At 37.6% G+C, this 21,791-nt stretch overlaps 1 protein-coding gene across 1 annotated transcript; it reads right to left on the minus strand.

Moving 5' to 3' along the window:
- Positions 1 to 4,684: 4,684 nt before the first annotated feature.
- On the minus strand, positions 4,685 to 21,034 carry LOC128996689 (brain-specific homeobox protein homolog). Its single transcript, XM_054422125.1, has 5 exons — positions 20,934 to 21,034; positions 14,415 to 14,562; positions 12,339 to 12,532; positions 11,301 to 11,418; positions 4,685 to 5,317 (listed from the first exon to the last, which is right to left on the minus strand). Exons 1-5 carry the CDS (start codon positions 21,018 to 21,020, stop codon positions 5,196 to 5,198), a joined length of 669 nt encoding a protein of 222 aa, XP_054278100.1. The 5' UTR covers positions 21,021 to 21,034; the 3' UTR covers positions 4,685 to 5,195.
- Positions 21,035 to 21,791: the final 757 nt, after the last annotated feature.

The raw sequence follows: 21,791 nt of genomic DNA on the forward strand, positions 1-21,791 counted from the left end.
TCGTTATTGCCAGTTAACCGAATGTAAAAGTAAGGAATTATTAAATACCAAAATTATAGTACAAATATTTTGACTGCACTTAAGTAATAACTTAAATTGTACACTAAACGGACAACACTAAGACTTTTTTCTATACCGTGGAGTCAAAACAAGATATCTTGGAAAATAGGAAATAGGACTAAAATTACTTCCGATCTACTCTGATACGTTTATATTTTCAAGTATTATTTTGTGTACTATTTTCCCCTATGCAATATCAAAACACTTTCAACTACTTACCAAGAACTAATCTATTACATAACGTAACCTAACACTATTTTTTTTTCAAGACGCCCCGTGGCATCGTGGCGCCCTAATTTTTAATCGAAGGTATCTGTTACAAGTCAGTGTTTAAATTTGACCCGCTCCACCCTCCTTGGAGTACCTTTGTTTAGCGATAAGAGCCTTTGTATAGGAAACAATTGACCCTTCGCCCTTAGATCATTATATACGGGACAAACAGCTCCTTGACAACCCTTCATATCGGCATATCACTATGGATAAGCGAAACTTGGGTGGAAATAATGACACGTAGTAAAAATAAGTAAAAATTGTACATTATTGGTATGGATGAGGGATACTTGAATTAAAATAATATTGTAACTTCACAAATAATGTAATTTCACTTCATACTTTGCTGAGCTGCTGGCAATGGCCTATTTATTTTGTTTGATTATATCACACAAGTTTCTAAACAAAATTTAAAATCGTGATAAAATAAGTTAAATATAAATTGTAAACAATAAACCATCCTGCGCATAAAAACCTTATGAAACATGAAAGTCACCTTAAAATTGACTCTAGATAGTGATCACTTTGTATAATTTACTCCATGAGCTTAACTAGGCCACTTATACCAACTATTCTTCCCTTTTTCCCTTTTTTGACACAGACGCATAGTGTTTGATGTAGTTTTCTATTTGTTTCTCTTTTTATGAGATTTGTAATCCTCCGTATGTCAGGTAATTTTCAATGTATTACTTTGGTCTCCACTCCTCAAGAACAAAAACTATTAAACAAAACAATAAAATCAAAATCATTAATGTGTCTAGCTATTCTATTAAACTTTCAACAACTGTGCAACTCATAACGCACAAAATGTGTCATAGTCTGATCACAAAAATGAAAACATCATTGTATACTAAAAACTTTTAGTAGCTTAAAATAAAATCGAATTTTTACTTAACCCAAATTTCCGGAATTGTTAAATCCTTTTCAGATTCATTGCGTTATTTCGAGATACAAACATCCAAACTAGGTGTAGTATCATTGATTGTTATTTTATGCATAATTACAATATTTCTCAAACTATCTGTTTGCATATCAAAACCACAGAAAATCCTTTGGACACTTCCATTTGTACAATGATTTCGGTGCAATAGTCATTTCGCAATCGGCTCAGCAAGCACTAGAAGGCGTCTAAAGTCACTAAGAGGCGAATCAAAGCCTCGACTAACCAGAGCTAATGCAAGGTGGCAGCTCAAAGAGAGTGTGATATGTTTAATTTTCGCGATCAAGATAAAGGGAGATAACACAGGGGGTGTAACCAGCTCAAGGGTGCTTTAATAACATAGCCGCCCCACCTTTGTCCCCCCCCCCCTCTAGTGATTACATTACATGGCAGTTTAGCCAACCTTAATCCTGTCTGACAAAATTTCCCAAATTGACAAATTTGGTTTCGGCATGATTCCCGGGTTAAAAGGTTGCAATAGGTTTATCGTGGGTTTATGGCGTTGTGACGTATACAGTATTTTGGAAGTGGAAAATGATTATTCGCATTTTCTTGTATAACTTTGGTTGTTAAGTAAAGAGTCATGGCAATGACTCATACATGATTTTCAGTTATGGGTTTTTGTAAAACGAAATCCCCAATACCAGTACAGTAATAATTACCTTACCTCACAAATGGTCCTACAATTGTGAACACTGAGGACAGATCTTAAACCAAGTTTCTGTTTTCGTTACTGTTTCAGGTTTAAGTGACTTTTTGCAAAAGAGGTTTTAAAACTGGAGAGAGAAAATTTACTCTTTTTGACGTCTCCTAACGAAATGTTGGAAACACAAAAATAAATAAATATAATGACTGTTACTTGCTGTTAATTGCAATAGGTAAACATCATAAAACACGTTTAGGCAGATTTAATACAAGACTGAGAATCTTTTTTTAAGTTAGACGAGCTGTTGGCCCGTCCTACGTACGGGAATTGAGTAGTACATTAAAACTGTATATAGTGTGTCTATTACTAATTCAGGCATAGTTTAAGCAGTTTAAATTGATAGTAAAGAAAAAGCTTCCAAGATGAGTTAAAACATGAGATCATTGTTATTTCCCCAACCTTTCCTCAAAAAGTCGAATAGTAAAATAATTTTCATAAGCTTTCCATTGAAGATTCGTGAGCTTCGATTCGTATACAGCAATGGTTATAGAATCTTACTTATTTCCTTTAATCAATGACAAAATCTCAGAGTAAATAAACTAACCTCATAAATATATAGAATATTTTTTTTTTCAACCAGCTGTTAGTTATAACAAATTATATTTCACTAAAACAAACTTTTAAAGACTGCTCAAAAAAATAAATTAGAACATATATTATTTTACTATGTTTATTTAAATAAACTCTCATTCTCTTACCGATTAAATAAACGTATCAATGTTTATAGCATTACACATAGTATAAATAAGTCAACCCTACGTATGTCATTTCATTTTCATCCAAAAGCTGAATTTGTGTCGAAAAACGCGGAATGTTTACAGCTGTTACGTTAAGCAAATTTAATTATACCAAAAGCTAGAGTAGAATCTTTGAATAGTCAATGGTAGAATGTTAGCGTCGGCTGCTAGACTTTAAAAAATTTTAAACTTAATTTCCAAAAAACTGAAACCCTAAACTAAAATTATGGCTTCGACATTCCCTAGTTCTCAAAATTATCTTTCTTTCAACAAAAAAATCATGAAAATCCGTCAAGTGGTTGATTCAGAATCGTGAAATAAAAAAACCCTATCACGTTTTAATATTATAGATAGATAGATGGATAATATATATTTCACAACTCGGTTTTGACGAATTTTCCTATTTGGTTGGGGCGTAAAAGTTGAGTGTCATGTAGTTGATTTAATTTCATTTCAAAGATACATCATCAAACTGTGGTGATTCTGTTGAATTCAGTAAATTATTACAGTAAATAATAAGTAAAAGATTCTCTAATTATTTTATACTCTTTATGTTTCGTTAATCGTTATATGTTTAAGAATGCCTCTCTTAAGCCAAGTTTTACCAACACTTTGACTAGCTATCTCGTTAACATATTTTAATGACATGAAAAGTAACGACGTAAGGAGATTAACACATTGTTCTTGTGACTTGGTAACTTTTATTTTGTACATAAACAGTGTACGACAATATTAAGTACAGGTTCACGACAGATCAATATTTACATTTTATACAACAGTTACATGATTTACATTGTATTAGTATCTAAATGCAATATACAATAATGATATGAGAGAAAATTTGTTACTGAAGTAATGCAGACAATTTCAAATGTTTACTGTTAAAATTTACCTTTTGACATTATAAAATTCAACACATATAAATGATGAAGTTGAACATTTAACGATCCAAATTTGTAAATACCACCGGGAAAATTATCAAGCAAAGAACTTTACTGTCAATGAGTAAAGTCAGGTTTAAAAAATATCTCAAATTAGTTTCCTAAGTATTGTCAAATAGAAAGAGATATTTTACAATTTAATACCTGGTGCAGATTGAAGATAACAGTATTGAAAGTTCAGGTTTGGCAAGGATATAAAAAGTTATTCATTTATTAATTTAAAGAAATTACATATTACGAATTTATAATTTCTGTATTTTTAAAACAAAAATAGGAATCAGAAATGGGCGTATCAGTTTGATAGAGTCTAGAAAATGTACATAATTTTAGCCATGTGAAAATGTTCTGCTTTCATATGTACAAAAGGTAAAACTACTAATAAATATTATGTATTTCAGGTTACAAAATCCATTATAGATTGGTATATTGATAACCAACCTTATTACAACTTTGTGTTTACATCTACAACTATTTACCCTTTTTTCTCTGCCATAAAAATACATTTCATTACACAATTTCCTTTCCTTGGTGACCTAATTATTTACACAGAACTAATCATTTTGAAAGGAGGACATTTAGATATCAATAATTTCCTTTGTTGACTTGGTCCACTGAATTTGGGAACGAAAATAGTTCCAATTTTAAAATTCATTACTCTATCACATCGTTATTTGCATTTATTTGTGTAAATTATCGAGTTAAATTTTATATTTTATTTTCAACTTAATCGATAGTTTGCCTAATTAAAGTATAAACATATTTCAGACAATTGAACATAAAATCCTCACAACCATCCTAGTAGCAACTGATTCATTCACTTTCTTTAGGAACGAAAAAAATAAATGAAATCTTTGAAGTATTAAAATACATTGGGAACAACTGTTCGTTTTTATAGCAAAACTTAGAAATATAACCTTTTGGAAATTTAAGGTGAAAGACAAACATATTTTTCGTATTATGATGTAGCCTACTTAACTTAATTAATTGTGTAATATAATTAAATATAGTTCAATACACCAAACCAAAGTAGGCCTATCTTATTGCGTCGAAAAGTCACCTTGCCTCTTAAATGGTAAATATACAGTAGTATTCCCATTGGTACACGTAAAATATATTTTCATTATATGTATTTTCATTTCAAATAAAGTATTTGTTTTTTTATATAATCATAATGTAATGTCACAATATCTATATTTATAGATCTCAATTTTTGAAGACTCGTTTAAAACCATTTTCCACTTCCTTTTATCATTTGACTAACATCCAATAGTCAATGCAAACTAAGTAGAAGTACACATTTTGACCACAAAAAAATAAGTATTACTGTACAATGATTTTTTTTATCTTTTTGCGATTTAGAAACTCTCACATCCTCACTTACATTTGTACGAATCGTTCTGCTCTCACACCACACGTAAAACGATTTTTATAATTATTTAGCAACTTCTGTATTGATTTGGGTATGTGTTACTCTAGCTGTACTCCAATTGTCCCTTCTCTACTATTTGCGTAGTTGCGACTCTTCGGCGTTCCCTCGGTCTTCACTGACGGTATCGGGTGTTCTCCCCTACGATGTCTATGATCTCGTCCTCGGAGTCTGTCGCGTCGTCACCGGAGTACATCATCAGCTTCCCTCCGCCTTGAGAGAAGTCAACAGGATGATCTGAAAGATAAAGTTAATTTTTAAGTTCTTACGTCCAATTCCAATTTAACTCTTAGATTTTTCATGTGTGGAGAAAGTCGACGCGTCGTAGCGCATTTTAAAATACATTTATTCACATGAGTTAACTATTTGAGAAATTTTCGTTTGTCATCTGAGTAGTGAATTTTAATAGTTTCCCTAACAAATTGAAGGTCATCAGAATAAAATTCAAGAACTTCATGATTCAAGACTGGACCCATCCACCCTAGATTATTCGGTTTTTAATAAATGACCATAGCTAAATAGACAGCTGATCTCAGTAAGTAAAGGAAGCTACGCAAAGCATCTAACTCATCCAACACTCCAATTTATATTTGTGTTTAAAATACACCTTGTCATTACAAAGGTTCGATGGATAACCGAATTTTAGTAACTAGCGATAGTGATGTACCCTATTCATTCATTTGTTGAAATGTTAACGTAACAGACATAGCATTATTTGAACTCTTAATTCAAAAGCTTGATTTGTTTAAAAAAAAAAGCTTTTAGCTTCCTACAGTACATGTATTTGCTAAATATTTTGTAGTAATTTATTAAATACTTAACGATATAGGAAGAATACCAAACAAAAAACAATGACGGACCAATTCGAGCAACATACAGTGCTGACGTTTCTCAGAAGTCTACTTCACTATCCAAAGTCAATGACCTATAACTGGATTGATACATCCTTTGTGAAAACTCTGAAAGTATGGAGCGATCCGAGCAGAATCGGGTAAAATCGCACCGCATTGAAAGTCGTTCTTTGAAGTTATTGAATGCGATTTCTCGGCTGAGCGAGTTTGTAGCTTTATCGGATAAGGGAAATAGAGTTTGCTTCTCTATCGTACCCCCCCCCCCCCCACTCAAACCACCCCTCAAAACACACCCGTACCTGGCCAAGCCGACATTTTGAGGGGCGAAATACATTTTAAACCTTTACAGTCTTTGTACAAAAAGATAACATTATTTGAATATCTTTCTACTTAGAATGTATTTACCACTAATATGGAAAAGTAACAATTTATACGTTTTTGATTATAATTTATCATGTAAGTCTTGTAACGTACTTTCTCAGGTTTTTACCTTTGTACAGCATTCAGACCTTTTCGGGGATTTTAGGACTCAGATTGACTGAACACTTGCATGGATTACAACACATTTATTATTTCAGGACTATTTACACAAAAACTATACACAATATATACAAATCTCTTCTGTTCGTGAAGCCCAACCTGTGGCTTCTCCCACTTGCTCCACGGCTCTCAGGAGTCCTAACAGCACGGCTCTACCCTTCTCCTCTCGGCTCAGGCAGACCTTTTCTCACGGCTCCTGCAGTCCTCTCCTTGGCTCCTGTAGTCCTCTCGGCTCCTGCAGTCCTCTCCTTTCGGCTCCTGCAGTCCTCTCCTCTCGGCTCCTGCAGTCCTCTCCTCTCGGCTCCTGCAGTCCTCTTCTCTCAGCTCCTGCAGTCCTCTAACTGGCTCCGTCTCGGGAAGTGCTGGGCGACTCACCAACCAGAGCCCAAACGCAGCAACTCCACACGATGCCACCAGTCTCGCTGTCGGACGTCGACTCCTCTGTCTCCAGAAGTGCTGGGCGGCTCACCAACAAGAGCCCAAACGCAGCAGCTCCTTACGAAGTTGCCTGTCCCACTGTCGGATGCGGACTGTCCGAGAAGTGCTGGGCGGATCGCTGTCCCAAGCGCAGCAGCTCCTCGCGATGTCGCCAGCAACGCTGACGGATGTCGACTGCCCTCTCTCCTAGACGGCACTCTTCTTACATAGTGGAGGTGGGCCTCTTAATCCCCCTCCATACGGATTCATGGTCCCGGGAGGCAGCTCCATTGGCCACCGGGGACTTAAACTGAAATAAACGGATGCTGGGGCTCAACACGCCAACCAGCTGCACCGGGCTCAACACGCCTCTAGTGCCGGAACGGAATGTACCGGGCTCAACACGCCTCTAGTACAGTAACGGAATGTACCGGGCTCAACACGCCTCTAGTACGGGAACGGAATGCACCGAGCTCAACACGCCTCTAGTGCGGGGACGGAATGCACCGAGCTCAACACGCCTCTAGTGCTGGGGAACGGAAAGCACCGAGCTCAACACGCCTCTAGTGCTGGGGGACGGAATGCACCGAGCTCAACACGCCTCTAGTGCGGGGACGGAATGTACCGGGCTCAACACGCCTCTAGTACAGTAACGGAATGTACCGGGCTCAACACGCCTCTAGTACGGGAACGGAATGCACCGAGCTCAACACGCCTCTAGTGCGGGGACGGAATGCACCGAGCTCAACACGCCTCTAGTGCTGGGGAACGGAAAGCACCGAGCTCAACACGCCTCTAGTGCTGGGGGACGGGAAGCACCGAGCTCAACACGCCTCTAGTGCTGGGGGACGGGATGCACCGAGCTCAACACGCCTCTAGTGCGGAGGAACGGGAAGCACCGAGCTCAACACGCCTCTAGTGCGGAGGAACGGGAAGCACCGAGCTCAACACGCCTCTAGTGCTGGGGACGGGAAGCACCGAGCTCAACACGCCTCTAGTGCTGGGGGACGGGAAGCACCGAGCTCAACACGCCTCTAGTGCTGGGGGACGGGATGCACCGAGCTCAACACGCCTCTAGTGCTGGGGGACGGGATGCACCGAGCTCAACACGCCTCTAGTGCGGGGGAACGGGAAGCACCGAGCTCAACACGCCTCTAGTGCTGGGGGACGGGATGCACCGAGCTCAACACGCCTCTAGTACAGTAACGGAATGTACCGGGCTCAACACGCCTCTAGTACGGGAACGGAATGCACCGAGCTCAACACGCCTCTAGTGCGGGGACGGAATGCACCGAGCTCAACACGCCTCTAGTGCTGGGGAACGGAAAGCACCGAGCTCAACACGCCTCTAGTGCTGGGGGACGGGAAGCACCGAGCTCAACACGCCTCTAGTGCTGGGGGACGGGATGCACCGAGCTCAACACGCCTCTAGTGCGGAGGAACGGGAAGCACCGAGCTCAACACGCCTCTAGTGCGGAGGAACGGGAAGCACCGAGCTCAACACGCCTCTAGTGCTGGGGACGGGAAGCACCGAGCTCAACACGCCTCTAGTGCTGGGGGACGGGAAGCACCGAGCTCAACACGCCTCTAGTGCTGGGGGACGGGATGCACCGAGCTCAACACGCCTCTAGTGCTGGGGGACGGGATGCACCGAGCTCAACACGCCTCTAGTGCGGGGGAACGGGAAGCACCGAGCTCAACACGCCTCTAGTGCTGGGGGACGGGATGCACCGAGCTCAACACGCCTCTAGTGCTGGGGGACGGGATGCACCGAGCTCAACACGCCTCTAGTGCGGGGGAACGGGATGCACCGAGCTCAACACGCCTCTAGTGCTGGGGGACGGGAAGCACCGAGCTCAACACGCCTCTAGTGCTGGGGGACGGGATGCACCGAGCTCAACACGCCTCTAGTGCTGAGGAACGGGAAGCACCGAGCTCAACACGCCTCTAGTGCTGGGGGACGGGATGCACCGAGCTCAACACGCCTCTAGTGCGGGGAAGGGACCCACCGGTGGCGCCTACCGGCGGGGGCGGGCCCGGAGGCCCAACTGACGAAGTCCCCCAAGGATGCTCCTTATATAGGGCCAGGAAGTGCTTCGAGAGTGGGGGAAGGTACCCAGTACCCAGCGAAAGTCCTGCGCACTTTTCCCTCATGTCACCGAGTACCTTTCCTGGTGTTTACCTCAGGTCTTTTGAAACACTTCATTACAGTCTTTTACGATGTATTCAAATAAAGTCACAGTTTTTAAAATATCATAAGAGAATACATATGTGATAATACAATATACATACATACATGATAATACATATGTACCATTAGTATTTTTTTACTAAAGTTTTTTATTGAGTTTTTTAATGTTAGCAGAAATATTAAAACTACGATCGTTATACTGTAGGTCAAGGACCTTTTAAAATACAAGCTATTCATCCAATCGTATTGAGTAAATACTATAGAGTTTTAAGCATCTGGTCAAATGTATCGTCAAAATAAAACGCTTAAGGAACTGTAATTCTAAATTTACAGTAATATCATTGTGCGTAACATGCGATGCAAATAAATTAGATGAATATTGACCAAACATTTTTGTATAATCGAAATCAGAATGTGTGGTCTCGAATAATGTGAATATTTGTGATAAATAACAATCGGGAAAACTAAGATAATAAATTATTGGCACCATTTACTAAAAATCATATACTCTTGACAATTGATAATCTGGCCTAAAATACAGTACTTAATGATAATTCTCCATTTTTACATTTCCTAAACGAACTACTTATGTAATATCTATCAAAATAGAGTATATCAAACTCTAACTGTAAAACTGTATAAAGGGTTATTTATACAGTTGACTTGGGGATATTAAAGTGTAGCCATAGTTAACGATTACAGTAAAATTTTTGTGAATTGTGAAGATTCATAGTTTTCTCATGAACGTTCAAGTTTCCGCTACATAGTGTAAAACTATCTAGAAATAAAATGTATCATCATGATAAAAATATTCACAACACTTGAAGATCTCTCTTTCAGCTGAAATTAATTACAAAAAAGTCACGTTTAAAGTAGTTGTAAATAAATATTTGAACCTGTTTAGAACATAGACAAGGCGTATGCAAGTACTATACACTAAGGCATTGGAGAATTTATATATAGTGGAAATAAATCATCGGGGCATAAATGACCACATACTTTTAACTTAAGCAATTAGTTCATTCTAGTTGACACTAATACACGATTAAAAACGTTACGTTTAAACAGCGGCGAAATCTTCGGTCACGCTCAGAAAAAACTAAAGCACTGAAAATCGGAAGCAAACTTATAACGCTGCGCACTAAAACACTAAACACTAAAGCACTGAAGATCGGAGGCAGGCTAATTAGTCGCTCAGTGGTCACCAAGTTGCCAAGTAAAGTTGACAAGTTAAGTTGCCAAGTCAAGTTGGCAAGTCAAAGCCAAGCAAGAGGCACAATTAAGTCAAACTTGGCCAACTCTTGTCAAAGGCCAACAATCGAGTTAACGGACTGTTTTAATTTTAATTCCTCTTCGTCTAGCTCATTCCTTCCCCTCCTCTAAGTACTCTTCTTTTGTCTCCTAAGCGCTACTTTATTCCAATTCTGGCTCAAGAAGATTTAATTGGGTTTAATTAGGTTTAGTTAATTGGACGGCTAATTGAGTTGCGATTGGAGTGTTTTAGTTATTACTCAAATCGCTTCGATTTTCCTTCTAATGGTAGTATACGAACGAATTTTGCGTTGATTTATCTAATTAATTGCAACAAAAATATGGTGTAAAAATTAACTTCTTTAATATAAAATATATAATATAATTAAAATCTTAGTGTGTTGCTAAAAAATTTTTGAATAGTCTCACTGAATCAAGAATCATTTATCAACCATACATAGTAAGCTAAACCTATACAAGATTCTTGTACTGCTCGCCTAGGAATCCTAAGGTCGCCGGTTCGATCCTGACAAAAGTGTGTAACTTTTTGATGGTCCGATACTGGACCCAGCTGTCCCTGATCTTCAGGCTTCAATGGTCCTGGCTAATGAAACATCTGTTCTTAGTCAATAACAAAGCTATACAAGGCATCACACTCCGTTCCACACTCATCCTTCACTCATATTTGCGTTAAAATACCCCCCTAGGTGGCATCTATCCTAAATGATAATGATAATAATACTCCAAACTTTAAAATCAGCGATAGAATAGTTATCCGTATGACTTCGAGCAAAGTTTAATTTTACTTCTTAAACATTCCAATTCCAATGTAGCTATCAATACACTAAGAACATGTTCAATGCTTGGCCTTAAAGTAAAATGACATCAAATTATACGTAAAATGGCCAGCCGAGTTTGTAAATTTACATAAATGAGGAGTAAACCTAGTTTACACATGTAATATACCTACCCAGACCTGTCGAACTAGAAATCACCGATGAAGACTTTCCTGGTTGATTCTTATCCTCGGCTAACTTTCGTAACTGTTTTTTGTGCTTCATTCTCCTGTTTTGGAACCACGTTTTTACCTGAGAATTAAATTAACAAGTTGGTGAATATAATGGAAGTATGCGTATATCACTCTGTAACATGTCTATTACTGATGTTAAAACTAAATATACTATTTATACAGGGTGTCCCGGAACTCTCTACCAATATTTTAGGGCATTGATCCTGGGTAAGAAACGTGCCTAAATATCATATTTAAACTGTCCGAAAGTCCATAGTTACTCACACAGCCGCCATTTTGTTTTTTTCAGTTTTTAATTTTTTTCTAAAGAATGGTTAATTATACGAAATGGAAACTTTGCACAAACATTAATGACAACTAGACAAAGCTACCAAAAAATTGTCACGATTATTCAAATTCATAAAACAAAATGGTGGCCATTTAAATTTTTGGTAAAATCAATGGTTTTTGAGCTATTAACACGTTGGGTGCTGATGACGGGAATTCCCGCAATTGCTTAACATTGAAATAGATGCAACTTTTATGTTCAAACATGTCGACAGCACGAATAGTGTTAAAGAAAAAAAAAATGTAAATGACCGCCATTTTGCTTTATGAACATGAAAAATCGTCATAATTTTTTTGTAGCTTTTTCTAGTTGTCATAAATGTTTGTGCAAAGTTTCCATTTCGTATGTTTATCCAATCTTTAAAAAAAAAAATTAATAACTGAAAAAACAAAATGGTGCCTGTGTGAGTAACTAAGGACTTCCGGACAATTTTAATATGATATTTAGGTACGTTTCTTACCAAGGATCAATGCCCTAAAATATTGGTAGAGAGTTCCGGGACACCCTGTAGAAAACGTGGAGCATCGAATCAATATGAATTCCTTCACAAGCCTTTGTGGTTAAATTTCCCTCCAGTAACCACAAATCCTAGCTTATCCGCTATATATTTACAGCTTCAACTGTATTTCTCATCTCCAACACTTCCTTACCTGGGTTTCCGACAGTTGCAGAGCCGTTGCTAGTTCCACTCGCTCCGGAGTACTCAGGTACCTCTGGGCCTCGAACCTCTTCTCCAGCCCCGTCAGCTGGTGGTCCGAGAACACCGTCCTGGCCTTGCGTCGACGACAGTGTTTACTGCTGTAGTCTGCCGCGCTGCCGGTGAACAGTGAGCCGAATGGTAGACCTGCAAATGGGGAAAGCTCTCACGGATGACCATATAGGAAATAGTTCAATTGACACACGAAAAGGTGCGAAAGTTTGAACAGTCTTTGTATCGTGGTGAGATAAAATGTAGTGTTAATTTTTAATTTATTGTAGGTTACATCTAGAAAACTTGGATGTAGACATTGACTTAGGGTGTTGAAAGTATTGTTCTTATCCTTTTGTGAAATATGAAGTCTAATTTGATATAATATCCTGGCCGATTACGTTCGAGTGTGGTAAGGATTAGCTAAAAGTAAGCAATGTTTAATTGAAAATTCTTGCAGATGGCAATAATGAGAAGTAAAATATATTCCTATTTATAGTGCCACACGATAAAGTACAAAGCTTTGATTAGTCATAGTCTACTGCTGAGATAAAATGTAAAAGCAAAGATTACATATGCTACCGCAAAATTTTGCGTTAGCATATGTAATCTTTGGTAAAAGTAATTGTTTAATTAATAACAATAGTTAACCCCGCCCCCCCCCCAACCACTAGCCTAGTGAACTATACTTAAACTATTCGTCAAATTCAAATATAATTATTTGAGATTTCACATGCATGGCCTCGCCAAGTTTTCAAAACTTGTCAGCGAGGACCAATAGATGTAAAAAATGACAAACAAAGTTTACAGAACTTTTTTCTAGGTACAAAAAATTTAGATACTAGTTCTAAGGCGGTTTTTGGCAGGCACTTATTTAAAACAAGAGTTTTTTTGCAGCAAGAATTAATTCTAAAAGCATTAAAAAGAAATGTAACAATAAACAATAACAATAACATATAAAGCTTATAACCAACGGTTTTCTAAAAGAGACAAATTAAATTAAATATTTGGTACAATTTATGTATGGAAAAAAGTCTTATAACGTTAAAACTGCTGGCTTAACACAAACATGTGCCGTTATGTAAAGTTTAGGGGCTTAACATGGTTACTAATACATAAGCAGTATTAGTTTTAGTAATTATACATTTTGTAATGTGTATGTAGGCTAATAATACTCCACAATGGCATCATGACTGTAATCCGTGCACGTTTGTGAGACAAAATCGTGAACATATCTCATGATCACGTAGCACATAATCGTCGACCTCCCGCAATCATGGCACAATCGTGATCATCTTCCACGGTCACGGAGACATCATAATCATCTCTTGATTTTGCGGAACCATCAAGAACATCTCCCGCGACCAAAGCGCCATCGTGAAAATCTCCCGTGATTAAAACGCCATCGTGAACATCTCCCGTGATCACGGCGCCATCGTAAACATATCCCGCGATCACGGTGCCATCGTAAACATATCCCGCGATCACGGTGCCATCGTAAATATATCCCGCGATCACGGCGCCATCTTAAATATATCCCGCGATCACGGCGCCATCTTAAATATATCCCGCGATCACGGCGCCATCTTAAATATATCCCGCGATCACGGTGCCATCGTAAATATATCCCGCGATCACGGCGCCATCGTAAACATATCCCGTAATCATGGCAAGAGCATCTACCACGTTTACGGTGACATCATAATCATTTCCTGAGTTTGCGGAACCATCGTAAACATCTCCCGTGATCGCGGTGACATCATAATCATCACTTGCCATACCGAAGACATCTCCCTTAAATGTAATCTCACCTTGAATGTCAAAGATATATTTGGCCTTTAAATTTCCAGAAATTATGGGTCACGTTCATGACTACCTATATGGCATAATAGTTTATTCTTCTCTGTGATGGAAAACATGTTGAACACTAATAACAACAACTATTAATCATATTTCTTGAGCATCAATCATAAAAATTACAAAATTAAGGGGAGAAGGTAGGTATCATCCCATATGATATCGAGTTCTTATATCATACCTGGGGTGGTGAGGAAGAACGGCTCAGTCTTGTGGAGGTACTGCGCGTGTGCATGTGCGTGTGCGTGTGCAGGGTAGGCTAGGTAGGCGGCGGCCATCGCTGGAGGCAGAAGAGGATAACATTCTGCAGCTCTTCCCAGTGAAGACACCTGGAAACAGACGACCTTTGGTATAAGATAATAAACCAGATGGGGTAACAGTTGAGGTACAGAGTAGGATTGCATTATTTACCCAGGCAAGAAACGGTGTCAATTAATTCAGGTTAAAAATTCCCCAAAAAGGAATTAATTGAAACTAGCTGTTACCCAAGGGCTTCACCCCGTTTGACTTCATAAGTATGAATAAAAATGTTTATTGGTTAAGTTAAGCTGAAATAAACAAAACAGAATACAGTAATACAAACAAATAATCACACCTGATTTTAATCCTACTAATATTATAAATGAGAAAGTTTGGATGTATGGATGTATGTATGGATGTATGTTTGTGACAAGTGAACGCATTAACCACTGGACGGATTTTGCTGAAATTTGGCATGATGATAGCTCACATTCCCGATTAACATATGGGCATATTCTCATATCAAAAATCCTTTCGGGCTCCGCCCCAGTGGCTCTATAGTTCCCCATGTTAACCTTACGAGTATTCATATTACAAGGGAATTAAATAATTTAGTCAGCTGTTTCAACTAAAAAGTTGATTCTATGATATGCAAAAGCATTAAAAACTTACAAGGATTACCAACAGGGTGCAGCACTATTTTTTTTTTATCTATGACAACAGCTAATTTGCAACCAAAAGGTGAGTGAGCGTAGCGAACGAACTTCATCCTGGAGGCGAGTTAGCGTAGCGAACGAGCTAACCTGAAGGCAAGTGAGCGCAGCGAACGAGCTCCAACCTAAAGGTGAGTGAGCGTAGCGAACGAACTTCAACCAGGACGTGATTGAGCCATGCGAACGAGCTCACTTATGAAGTAAAACGGGGCAAAGCCCGCGGGTACAGCTAGTAAGGTAATAAATTTAAAGAATAACAAACAAATAAGTACAGCTGGGGTATTTTTAACATTAGGTATATGGGAAGTTCCCTTTAGAAAGGAATTACGACCTTAAAGGGCAATTTATGAAATAATGGATAGTTGTGTGCAAGGTTTCTCGTCATGACGAAGATTTTAAGTAAATGGTTTATGGGGGGGGGGTGTGACTTGTTGTTTCTCAAACTAAAAGTTCATGGTACTTTGGAATGTATATATCGATTGCGAGTAAGAACCATAGAGATCGATGGTAAGAGCAGATTGACATTTATAGAAATCCGCCAAATTAAAAGGATATTCGTATGCGAAAATGTTAGTGGAAACCAAGAATTGTAGAATCATCTAAAATTAAAGCTGTATAAGATAAAGATAGGCTGGGAATAATTGGAAATTCAGGTTTGAGGTGATTTTCCTGCTAGAGCTTCGTGGAAATGAATTATAACGAAGATTCGCTTACATCTGAATCTGTTTTGATACAGTTGAAGAGACGATTCCCAGAAATGCACCAATGCAATTTCGTAGTGTTCTTTTTTTGATGGGTTTATGTTGGTAACAGTACCTAACATTTAAGCATAACGTCTCTTGGCGAAAGGTAAATGTGAAGACCTAGGATCCCGGCATTACCACATAACTACTCAATTGGAAATTATCGGGATTTGAACCTCGGACTCCAGAGCAGGGGACACTCACTAACTATTTGGCCAGCCACGCCTTGTTTTTATTTAACGACAATGAACAACGATGAAACAAACTAATTTAATACTGTAAAAGTTAGATTACTAGGCCTTTTTCTGTCCAAGATACACTGAACAAAAACGTTTTTGGGCGGTCCTGAAAATTGTCACTCTATGACACAATACTTTAAGGCCTGGTAAAAAAGATTCTATCCATAACAGTCATTTCAAACCCTATGAGAACCTGTAAAATAGTTCCATTTTAATATCATTGTAACTTATAGAGTACTGTAACAAATTCACCTAGCCTCTGTTAGTCTAAACTAATAAAACTATTTGTATCAAAAAAGTTTATCCTAGAAGGTTAACAATTAAGTTACAAAATGTTTTACGCTCTTTCATTATACAACACGAAACACGTTAATGATATCAATGTGAACGTTTAAATTCTACTTTAACCCTTTTAGAACACGAGTAAAGCTTTTAACCTATTATCAAAATGTGTCAAAGCGGTCCGTTAAATGTAATGGATCAGCGAAATCAACTTTAGCCGAAACATGTTATAACGTTTTATAGCGTTGTTCGATTTTAGTTTCACGACTAAATAATATTTGCAAACAATCCTATCTATTGCTATTGTCTATCCAAAAATGTTGATTTATTCAAGTGTTTAACAGAGCATAAGTCATTAAACCATTTACCAATCATGTGTATGTAAATAGGTAATGTATACGCTACATGTGTATGTAATATCTCTGTGGACACCAAAATTAAAAAGTACATCGTTCCTGGGTATGTTTTTCCGTGCCGCCTACGGTTATAGCGTCTTCCCTATAGGGGAATTTGCTAAACAAAGAATGTTATGATAGTAATTTAATTTTAATTTGAGCTATCATACATAAAACATACTCCCTTACGTAGCTATACGGCTATACCCAAATACTGCATTGGCCTACAGACCAATTGCAAAACTCACAACACATCATGCAATTGATGTTTACCAGGTTTGGTTTCAGGACTTGGAAACAATTGATTTTGTTAACTAAAATTTTTGTTTATGATTAGAACAGCTGTTAAATTATTAAAAATAAACAATCACAAGATGTCAACTTGACATGTTTTATTTTACACAGTCAGGTTAAATTCTAGTGTACACCATGTAATAAAACAAGAAAACCTCCTTAAAACAAGAAATGTACATTATTGGCGACTTTTTCCCACTGCAATCAACTGTGCCCGACTAAAAACAAAACGAATATGAGTAACAGAAGAAATGTAAGGAAGAGGCGAAGAGAGAGGGAACTTTCGGATTTTGAAGATTCTGAGGATGAATATTACGACAGACCAAGATATAGGGGAAATGATATTTATAACTATAACATGTACGACGATCGTTATAACGGCTGGCAGGACATATATCGGCCAGACTACGACAGAAGTTATAGTGGTTACGATGGGCCCTATAGAGGACAATACTACGACGAATACGATGGTTACCGTGGTGGATACGATGATTATCGCCCTCGCTACGATGATTATCGCCCTGGATACGATAATCGCTCTGGATACAATGACTACGCTGGTTATGGAGGCTGTAAGACTTGTAACTCTAGAAGGCGTGGAAGACCTGACGATTCCCACGTCTATAGTTATGGGGAGGATCCTGGAAGACCGTTGCGGAGGAAGGAGCCTAGGAGACACAGGAAAGTTAGGGATGAAGAAGTTCCCAAAGAAAACAACGTTGAAAAGAGCGACATGAATGTTTATGCAATGCCCAAGTCATCAGGACACAGTGTGTTTAAGGAAAAGAAGGATGAAGTGTCGGAAAGCACTGAATCTGAGGAAGAATCTAGAAGAAAGAGGCCAAGAAAAAGGCGTAGAAGAAGTGAAGATTATATAAGAGACTAATATTAGAGTACGGGAAATATTTGGATTGAATAAATACATCATTCAGGCACAGTAAAATTGCACAGAGGAGTGTGTAGATTTTATTTAGTAAATTAGAACCTATATACCGGTAACAAGACTTAAAAAGTGATCATACATTTTACTTTGTAGCAACTAACTTAATCTTATTGTATTCAGGTTTCGGGGATTAAAAAGGAATTCCCTTCAAAATCGGTTGTATAAAGGTGTTTATTACTACGTGCCGTTAGGCCTGAGGGACGATCAAAAAGATCATCACGGAACGAGACACGTATTATGCCAGTTACTGAGTTACTGAGATTTTACCTAATTCTCTAACTTTTGGATTGAGTTGAGAAGATGTAATTATTATAGGTCGAAATATGAAATGTTAGACAATTCCTCATGTATGTGTATATCAGATTCGTAGACTGCGGATTGCATGATCAACAATCGCACTTTGATAGCCTCTTCCTGGTCGATTGGTCAGTATTTTTAGTATAGATGAAACTGAAATTAAATGACTTATTGCCTTGGGCTTAGCTTATTAATGGAAAAACCTCTTTAATACGCTATCAATATTTTCAAATAAGCGATACCAAAGATTTTGGGAGAACCTGAATATATCTGTACAATTAAGTTACATTGAATATGTATATTTTAAGCTCAATATCTGTTGCGATTCAATGTAAAATCTAAATGACCTGACCTAAAGCTCCTGAAGTAGTTTATTCTTAACGTTGAAACACGTTACTTAATTGGCTTAAGTTTACAAACATTTACCAATATTTATTTAGTTTTTTAATGGAACCAATAAATACAAACCCTTTCATGGAAACAAGTCTTCCCACATGTCCTACTAGGAAACAACAGAACTTATATAAATATTGAAGAAACCATTTTGTATTAATTACGTAAAACAGTGTTTACGCATTCTTATAAACCCCGAACGATTAAATTATCTTCCAAAGATTTCCCAAAAGGAAATTATAGAAAGATAGTAAATAAATAACTGTATTATCTTCAAGCATTATGCAACAGTTGATTTACAAAATAACAGTAGTATTTACAAGTCAAAATACAGAGGTGGATGAAAATGCTAAAACCGCCAATGGAAATCTAAATACAATGTCGATACAACCGAGTCAGATAGATTTGTTCAACGATTTGAAGCTCTGGACTTTTAGCTTACTGGAAACACTATTGTGTATCCAAACACAAAATCAATCAATCAAGTGTGTTAATACATTGTTTGTGTTTTTCCAATTTAAGTATAACTTTTAGAACTTAGAGAATAACATTTCAAGAAGAATTATAATTAAAATGCTGTCTTGTTGGGTGCTGGTTGTGCTAAAATTAGCACGATTCTGCTAACTCTCAAATAAGGACTAATACCACGTAATAATACATACAAGCTAACCAGAAACGAAATAGAACTCATGTTGAAAACAGATCTGCAATTATATGAAACTGGTTAATATTCTCGAACCTCCTAAGGCCATATAACAATTCCAAAGCAATGTTATGTTTTGTTTAACGATTATGGGGTTGGTCAATTATACGAGTAATAGCTACAGTATTTTACTAACTCTTGTGAATCGAGGGCAGTTGAGATAAAGTTGATTGTTAAAGTAAACACTATGGGGAGCGAGCTGGCGTAGTGGTTAGAGCGCGGGACTTCAGTCCCTGAGGTCCCGGGTTGGATCCCCGCCAAGTCACCAATGGATTTTATCTAAGTGATAATGCCGTAACCCCTAGGTCTAGCCTGAAGTAATGTGAAAAACAATCCCAGGCTCATGCCTAGCGTCCTTAGGACAAAAAAAGTAAACACTGGCTTGTCAGTGTGGCTTTATAAACTACTTTTACTTTGACGAGGTAGTAAAATATAAAGTATCGACCAATAGCATGTTTCTATTAACTTAAAGAGTTCTAACAGAATTTGGAGACATCGACTTGACTTTGTAACATTAATAAAATAGTAAACTGAGGATCGAGTTTTGTTCTGGGAAATTAATTAATACTGTATTGAATATATTTAATAGAAATCTTTGCTCATTAAAATAAATTCAAATGCTCATCATTAATCTGTATTCTATCTCAGTAGACCGATGGGTTAGTTTAGTAATTAATTTTTTGAGATCTCTAACGTTTATCGTTTAGTTGTAAGTAAGATTGGCTTTACAAACCTAAAAATTATATATTAGTAATAACTAGAGGTTGTCCAGTGGACGAAAACTCAACCAAAAAAATGTAATGTACAGACTTCTCTATTTTCACACTACGCTGTAAATAAAACATGTGATTGGAATTTCTTCCATTTTATTTTTATTTTCTGTTTATATTGCATTGTTATTTTGTCACCTGCATGGCAACCCATAAAATCAATGTTAGTTTTTTTAAGATTTTAAATCCAATTTTTGTACTAATTTTTGAGCCTATTTTAATTTATGAAGGGATTCCGCACATCTACAGGAAAATATCTTACCAACAGTATCCATAGATTCTGCCTGCGATGCACACGAGCTGAGAAAAAAGGTTTTAAAGAAACATGCTTGCCTATTAATATATAGATAGATAGATAGCTCAAGGGGGAAAATATGAGAGTATTTTTTACCGACTCAATCCCCATAAGTTACAAGATGTAAAGACTAAATGCATTACTTCACCGATGTTTACACGGATGTTATGCATCCATAGTAATCACCATGCTTGAAACAAGGAATAACATATTTCGAGTATACGTGAAAATAATAGGTCATTACATCTTGTAGTGCTAAACAATTGAAATAATTATACATCCACTTTTGAAATAAATAAATCCAACCTTTTAAACGCAGTGTACTGTATTCTAATTAAAATGTTTATACAAATAAAACTAATTTAAATAAAAAAAAAATATTTATTTACTAACCTGGGGCGCGTGTAGACCCGACTTGGGCCTAAAGAGAATATCCTCAATCAGGAAGCTAGTCCTGCCTCGCTCCTTATTCTTATCCATCACACCCCAGTCATCATCCCCAACTGGCGTATCCTGCGGTCGTAATAACCCCCTGACAGCCATGTTAAAGGATCAGCAGCAGGATGATTGCAAGCGCTCCCATTGGCTGATCGATCCGAGGGTTGAAATCCTCGCTTCCCATTGGTCCGCGTTGCCAAGCAACGATAACGCGCAAATCGCGCATTCCGATGCAAACTAGCAAAGCCGTAATCTACATGATTGAAAGCTCCCCCCGCATTTTCACAATTTGCGCCGATTCATGTGATATTGCCACTTGCCAGTTGAAAATTAACCTAATAACTAGAGTTAACAATGCGTTCTCTACCTGTTTTGTTGCTTTGTTTGCGCCTTTGTCAATTTATTAGTCCTGTTATTGTAGAAGTGAATTAAAGTGGGACAATGCGTTATTTCGCAGAAAGGATAATGTGATATGCAATTGTTTTTGGTTGAATTTGTCCATTGGTATTGTTCAATAGTATTAAATAGATTTCCACGTCTTTGTGACTTATGAAGCTAGTTTTGATATGTATTAATTGTATGGTACCCCCAGAGTTTGGTTGGCTGTATTTTCTTTTTCGTCCGACAATGAATTACTTGTTTCCGTGGAATTTTTTGGTCTCTGTCGTATTCAGTTAAAAGAAACTCAAACAATAAAAATAAACTCATAAAATCCCCGTAAACCCCCGTTTCCATGGTCCAATCATGCTGGTTCGCGAGCTCATTAACGGTTATCCCGCCTTACACCACACCTTCAAACAAAATTTCTTCAAA

Source organism: Macrosteles quadrilineatus, unplaced genomic scaffold, assembly GCF_028750875.1.
Source record: "Macrosteles quadrilineatus isolate MER2022 unplaced genomic scaffold, UCM_ALF_1.0 Scaffold_6__1_contigs__length_79288215, whole genome shotgun sequence".
In the NCBI taxonomy this organism is placed as follows: domain Eukaryota; kingdom Metazoa; phylum Arthropoda; class Insecta; order Hemiptera; family Cicadellidae; genus Macrosteles; species Macrosteles quadrilineatus.